General features: G+C 43.9%; 1 protein-coding gene across 1 annotated transcript in view; it reads right to left on the bottom strand.

The window, feature by feature from the left end:
• The window catches only part of LAMA3 (laminin subunit alpha 3), a 117575-nt gene extending 114371 nt beyond the window's left edge, over positions 1–3204 (bottom strand). Inside the window, 2 exon segments of the mRNA XM_035903015.1 lie at positions 1633–1785; positions 3058–3204. Of these exon segments, the coding sequence (XP_035758908.1) occupies positions 1633–1785; positions 3058–3204 (300 nt within the window).
• Positions 3205–7256: the final 4052 nt, after the last annotated feature.

Here is a 7256-nt window from a genome sequence, read left to right as displayed (position 1 = left end):
AGGAATAGTTTTGGATGGAGCAATGTGCTACACAAGTGGATGATGATGATGCGCATGCGTTGGCCACAAATATGCTGGACTACACTGCAAGACAAATTATAGCCTGCAACCTAATCCTGCATCTTAGAGAGACCACGATGGATGCAGGCAGCTCAGAAGGTAAGGTCTGGCTTAGTGGTAAGCAGTTGCCTTCCCATGTCTATTCATAGCACCCTGCTCTGCATTCAGTGTCCCTACCCTTGAATGCCCAGCCTGAAAGACAGACTTCCCTCCAGTTTGCTGGGAAAGGCTGACTGAGCAACTCACTTCACAGGAGCACAGAGCATCAGGGGATGCAACACCCCTCAACTCTATAGCGTAACAGAAAGAGCAACACAACTCAGAGATAGGTCCAACCACTGTGTGCTAGGCTAATGTGGACACTGTGGCCTAAAAAGTCATCAGCTTCTACATAACTCTCCTTTCTTTCATGGTAGGTACACTGGAGAAAAGCAACCAAAAAACCAGACATGTTATAAATTTACTTAATAGAAATGCAAATTCAATAATCACAGCAGTTCAGTTTAACTACTGAAACTCTCTATCTTAAATTGTCTGGCACTGCTGGTGCACTGGATCCAGAAACACTGAATGAAGACATTCTCAAAATGGGAACCATTCCAGTCATGCGAGGGACAGGAACATTATAACCCTATGTAACAGAAGATGTAAGATAATTTGCACCTGAATCCCCAACAAAATGGCAGCTAAGTCTCACAGAGAAACATTTTTCCTTAGTTATTCCTCCCCTTGCTGCCAACTCAATTGAACGCCTATTCAAAAAATCCTGTCCTATACAATCATTCAACAAACAGTTGCTACTGTCCAAAATATATATGCATATGTATACATGTATTTTGCAGCCCCCAACATATATTTATAGTCATGTATTTTCAGCTGGTGTGAACTTGCAGAGCATAACTAATTTCACTGGATCAGTGCCCAATTACGGCAGCTGAGAATCCATCTCTATGACTTAAAATACAGATACAGAGGCTTTACTGTTAGCCACTTGCCTATTGCCTGCAGAGGAAATACGGGTGTTCATGTTACTGCCATATTACTAATTCATATTACACTGGCTTTGCTGCCCCTTCCCTTTTATACCATGTTATCAGAATTTTTGTGTCTGTCTTGAAGATCTGGCTGGATGATAGAGAAACCAGAAGGACCCCTGAGGCAAAAGCAGACTCCAAACATTATTCTCAAAATGTGTGCATGGTAAGAGATCATGAAATATCTCTCTCTGTGCCTGTGGAAAAGGAGAATATGAAATGGAAGGTAGAGCCCCAGTTTCAGCTGACCAATCCCTCTGGTAACCTCAGGTTAATGAGTTACAGTATCTGTGCAAGAAAGCACATAGACATGAAACCTGTGTGATGCCACCGGCAAGAACCCACATCATCAACATTCCTGAAGGAAAATAATCACTTTAATAAAGTTAACTTGGTAAAAAACTACAGAATGTAAAACAGACAACAAAGCTGTGGCATTGGAAGTCAAAATCATCAGTTCAAACACCTCTCCCAATTGCAAAGCTTGCATATAAATGCAAGAAGTGATCAAACCTCACCCAATAGCTCATGCACTCACCTGTCCCAGATCTAAAGTGACATTGACTTCGTTGTACTTCAAGCCCATAGAAAGAGGGGGACTTTGCCACCAGCGTTCCGTGCCATCAATCGCATTGGTGATGGGGTGAGCTTTACTGGGATCAGCAGCATTGCAATAATCACAAAACTGTCCCTGAAACACAATAAATTAAAAATATGGTCTCAGTTCAAATCTTCTGCACTGCAGACGCATGCGCTTGTTAATTGAGACTCTGAACTAGAGCGTTGACTAAAAATGGGGTTAAATTTTCTCTGTCTCTTTATAAAGTGTAACTTTTAATGTATAAATGGTTCCCCTGGCAATTAAATTACAGGCTTATACCCTGAAACACTAAATTTTATGTTACAAACTAAAATTTCAGCAATCTCTTTAAGGAAATTACAACAAGTCTTCCTTTATTAATGAATTTATTGATACTTTGGTAAAATAACCTATATTACATCTTCAGGGGTGTCTGCAGGAAATTAATGAAACAAAGATTCTTAAAATTGGATTAAGACCAACACACAAGTTACCCTCATTCCCCTAAAAGACCGTGAAATATCCACATATGTACATAGCCTGGTATTAATAAAACCATAAAAAAAATACTCTGTTACTTGCCTATAAGTTTGGTATTACAATTTTATAATACTGCTCTCATTTTTTCATGCCAGTATAACACATTCTGAATCAGAGACTTTGGAACAATGTGCACTCGTGGAAAATGCAATAGATCCTACACGGCATTCCCTTTAAGTTTCCCTTTAAAGAATCCCATTGTATCTTCATTTGCAGAAGTTACCGCCCAATTTCCAGTCCACAACTAAAGCCACACTCCAGAGATGCCCTGATAATCTGTCTTTGATAGTCTCTAAAGCTCTTTGTACTCTTCTATACAATAATGGTGAATAAACTTCAAGTTAATTGTCTTTTAATTTCGCGTCTTGGCTTGCCCCACAAGCAGTATTTTTGTCCTCAAGAAACTACATTTTACAGTCTACTACGATTAGTGCTGAAGCATTGTAAAGGGACCTTTTTATCATTTCTTACTCCAGTCATTGGGTGGAGATAATCAACGCAAATGCTGAACTGTGCCAGGCACAAAGCTTTGTAGAACCCCAATAGAAAAATGTCATTTTCATTAAAGGGCATCATGCTCTTAATGGTTACTTCAGCTGAACAGCTGCTTAATCCATTCAGCCTGTGAAGTCCCGATGCTGTGTTGGACCCGCGTTTTAAACAAGGTAATATTTACACCATTCTCTTTATCAGCTAAGCGTATTTTCATCAAAAAGCTGTGACAAAGCTTTTGTTGTTTCCTCAACCCATGCTGCCTGGCATGAAGGATATTCCAACCTTTTAAGCATTAGCAGAATCCCATATAACTGCCGTTATTTTGTTTGTCGCTGCCGTCAGACTAACCAATATAAAGTAACTGGAGCAATCGTACTTGGCCACTTTTAATAGAGGAATAACATCAGGGCTCTCACATTCTTTCTGGGTACAGTCTTGCAAGCCTGGTGAATGTAAGAAGTTTATCTCTAACAGAATTTGTTTAGCATCTACCATAGTTACTAATGGATCAGAAACTACTCCATCATTCTCAGGTGATACAAACACACCGTCTTGCATCTTTCAAATACAAAACATAGATGTTCACTCAATATTTCTGCATCAGTAGTAACAATTTCAGCATCTGCATCTAGCAATGATCCCATCCTCATCCTGCTCTTCCGGAGAGCCCTGAATACGATGTTGTTTCCAGAAGACACAGCTACCATTGGATGTTCTGATTCAGCACTGCAGGCTTAACTCTTGAGAACCCAAAGAGTTGTTTAGGGACTTACTAAATCCTCGCGTACATAGGTTGGTTAACTATGTCTGGGGTCGTGTTATAACACGGTTCTCCTCCAGCTCTCTTGGAGAAGATGGTTTGGCTGCTTTTCCTACAAACTACAATATGCCAGGACACTGCTGGATTCAGATACAGTTTGCTGCAGCAGACACCACATCAGCCCGGGCTAGCTACAGGCAACGTTGCCAGTTTTTGCAGTGACGATAGAGAACATTGTGCCACTCTCTGCAGAATCAATACACTCAGAAATTGATCTATGCACCAACAACTGCAGTTACCGCCACATCAGAGCATCCTTCCAGACAAATGCATATGTGGAGTACTGACATGTGTATGTTACAACAGTACAAGCTTCCCTAAATAGTTTTATAATGTGCACGAAACATGGTCTTTAGATCTAAATTCACGCTTATAACAATCAGGCTGGAAATACACAGGGAACCGTTGCTGCTACAGCAGTTTCAGCTCTGATCTGGAAACAGCCTCAAAGAAAGGCTGAAAGAGCAGAAAGCAATGGGGAGTATTAAATGCGAGCGTACATTTACATGCACCTGTGTGATTTCGGTATAGCAAGAGCACGTGGGTCTGAACTCAAGATACCACCTTTTTCTTTTTGGACATATAATTCAAAGAATTTCCTTGCAACAGATGGAGTTTCAGTTATTTAAAGTGCATTCCAGCAACCCTGCCAACAAGGCGGCAAAACAAAAAAAATGAAAGAAAATAAATTATTGGACAAAGCAGCCTTCCCTGCTTCCCACTGGCAGTATCTCAGGCACGCCGCACTCAGCCTGTCTGCTACGAGACACGTCTCCACTCCAGGAGACTGGGCCTCAAGTCTTTGTTTGCTTTTGGCCGCAGTTCATCATGCGGGCAGGTGTGCATTTGCTGGTGACCTTGTCACCCTCCTTTCCCCTGGTTCTCCTGAGCAAAGGAGAAAACTGGAACTGCATGAAGGAATTCACTGAAATACGCCGGTGTGGACCAGGGACACCCGGGGATGAAAACGTCTTGCCTGTAAGCTACAGAAAGTGACAACAATGAAGGATTTGTTCCCTGTTCAATACCTAGCAGTCCTACGCCCGCTGGCAGGGCAGGACAGGTATGCAGTTAAACTTTAGTTCACACCCGCACACCACTGCGAACAGATTGGCAGAGAAAGCCAGGCATGCCATTTATCTATCAGCCGCAGAAATATTTTACACTGCGGTGCATCTCTTCACTCAACACTGTGCTTATGAAGTCATTGTCCCGCTTGCCAACGTGCTAAAGAAGGGAAGCCTACTGCTTTCCACAGCCTATGTCCAGCACCGCCGTAAGAGCCTCGGCTGAGCTGCCCACAAAGGGAGCCCCCACCCCTCCGATCACCTTGTGGAAGAGCTTTAAATAACCTCCAAAATGCAACATTCTGGATTTGCTGGGTTTTCATTCCCAGGCTTCGTTAAAAGCCACATCGCCAAATGGCAAGCTGAACAAGCGAGGCCAATGGCAGAACAGTGGAAATGAAGCTGGGGCTTCTCTTCCTCTCTTTGCCTTATTTTCAGTGCTCGGGATAGCACTGGCAAGAGAGCTGTCTGCTCCCGTCCTCAGAAAGAGGATCACGCCCCGCACCTTCTTTCCAATCTCCCTATTCATAGAGCAACAGCCACAATCCAGCCTTGTAGAGACCGGGAGTGACTCAAGTGCACGGCGTTGCTTTGACTTGAACCGACCTGACACCTACCACTTTTTGTAAAAGCTGCATGACCTTCCCTCAGACTCATAAGAAGCAACACATGAATACTTACACTGATTTTAAACCCTTCTATGTAAGCTCAATTTCTGTGAGAGTTCAATGCGCTTCCCTCCGATTTTCCACGGAAGAAGAGATTCTCTTATTTACAGTGTCTTTGAACTTGTGAGGTAGAGTGGCTTGATAATATGTACATTGTGCTGTTACCGCATTTTTCGTGGCTGGATTTCCCTGGCCTTTTGAAAGACTTTCCAAGCCTTCTTGAACCACAACAACTACTGGTAAATGACCAGAGCATTCATGTTATGTATCTCAATGGGGGCTTTGTTAAAACTGGGGAGGGACGCTGCTGTATCGGCGCTTACACAAACGCTGCAAGAGGCACAACATGCTTCCTTGCACCAGGGCTGAGCTATCAGCAGTCCTTCTGGGAACTTGCATCAGGCATGAATCATAACTGCCCTCTAACCTAGGACCTGTAAGGCAAATGTTTAATAAGAAGAATCCACCCCACCCCACCCCCTCCCGCCTTTCTAGCCTCTTCCTATCTACAGCAAACCCCCATTTCCAGTTGGGTGTTCGTATATAAAGGGAACAACTACAAAAACCATCAGCAGCAATGTGCATCACACAACAGGCTTCCTTCGGCTTGCTTGACGTGTTTATCTGATGTTTGTTTTGGCCGATTTTTGTTATACTGCAATTTCTGATATTCCAAGGCATGACAGTATGAGATTTTGCTGCAGCAGTGGGCTGTGTTGCTGACACATGACTGGGCTTGTTGTTCACCTGGTGGCGTGGTTGTTTCAGGCAACTTTAAACATGGGTGTTGTGTTCAGTATGGAGGGATGGATGCCTAAACTTCAGAGGTGTGTTAGAGACAGAGGACCAAGCAGTTTCCTGATCATCACAACCTTTTTTTGTAACCTTAGTTTAAGCATGTAGTACCTGTGACCCAGCTTTCCTATTGGTAAAACTGTGTGTTACTCAGCCCATAACCATCTCCAAAGCACTTTGAGATTTTTAGGATGGAGGGCACCACACAGATGTGAGGTAAACTGAGATTTCACGGCGAGGCAGGAAGGCATGGCAGAGAAAAGTTGAGGGCAAAGCACGCTGCTGGCTGTGGCTGCCTAACAAACAGGCAGGCTGTGTGATGGTGCACGCTCCCTCCCAGCACATGACAAGGAGTACATAGGGGGAGAGGACCAAGAAGGTGCAGCCTGTCTTGAGCACTTGTCCCCATTAAAAAATGAGCAGAAAAACTCTCTTACTCACTGCAACCTCTTCTGAAACCAGCTATTACAGGTTATTTCACTATTAAAGCGCACAAACACCTCGTAAGACTTTGAAACATTAATCCTTCTTCCAAGATGCTAAAAATTTACTTGCGTTCTTTCTGTATTGCCTGGAGTCAGAAAGCGGACCTTAAAGCTTTCAAAATCCCTTTCAAATTGCAGTTTCATTCCAGCTCCCTTCTCCTCCCGCCAAGAGAGAATACAAAGAAAATAACTTTGGAAGGTCTGAGGCTTTAGGAAAGTCCCCCGGTTTAACAAAGTTCTGATCAAACTGATCCTGATCATCCGTCGCAGCACATCACAGAGTTTGGTGCATTTGTTGCTCCTTCCTTACCCTCTAACAGACAAGTGCATGCACGTTTCTACCAAAGGGAAAATATATTTCCATTAACCCCTTGCCAGGAGTTTTGCCACTTAGTGTTGCCTGTCTTGTGACCAGCACAAAACGCACGTAGTAATCTTACACTACGCTAGGAGAGATCATCATCACCCTCGCTGCCCTGCGCTTGTACTCCCTGTCGAGAGTCCCAGGGAATCCCTGCCTTCCTCCCACCAGCACAGACGCGAGGCACAGGCGATGAGCCTCACCTTTAGTGCCTGTAAAATACCACAGAGCCACCGGACTAAAACCGGACCTCTTTTCCAGCCTCCCCCCGAAAGATGCCCGCTCCTGGCTGAGAGGTTACCAGAGCCCCACGCCCCCCCCCTTGGCTCACTGCTTGACCCCCCGAAGCAT

Source organism: Egretta garzetta, unplaced genomic scaffold (genome assembly GCF_000687185.1).
Source record: "Egretta garzetta isolate BGI_Z169 unplaced genomic scaffold, ASM68718v1 scaffold229, whole genome shotgun sequence".
In the NCBI taxonomy this organism is placed as follows: domain Eukaryota; kingdom Metazoa; phylum Chordata; class Aves; order Pelecaniformes; family Ardeidae; genus Egretta; species Egretta garzetta.
Note: the sequence above shows the minus strand (reverse complement) of the source record. Positions and strands in the feature narration are given on the sequence as shown.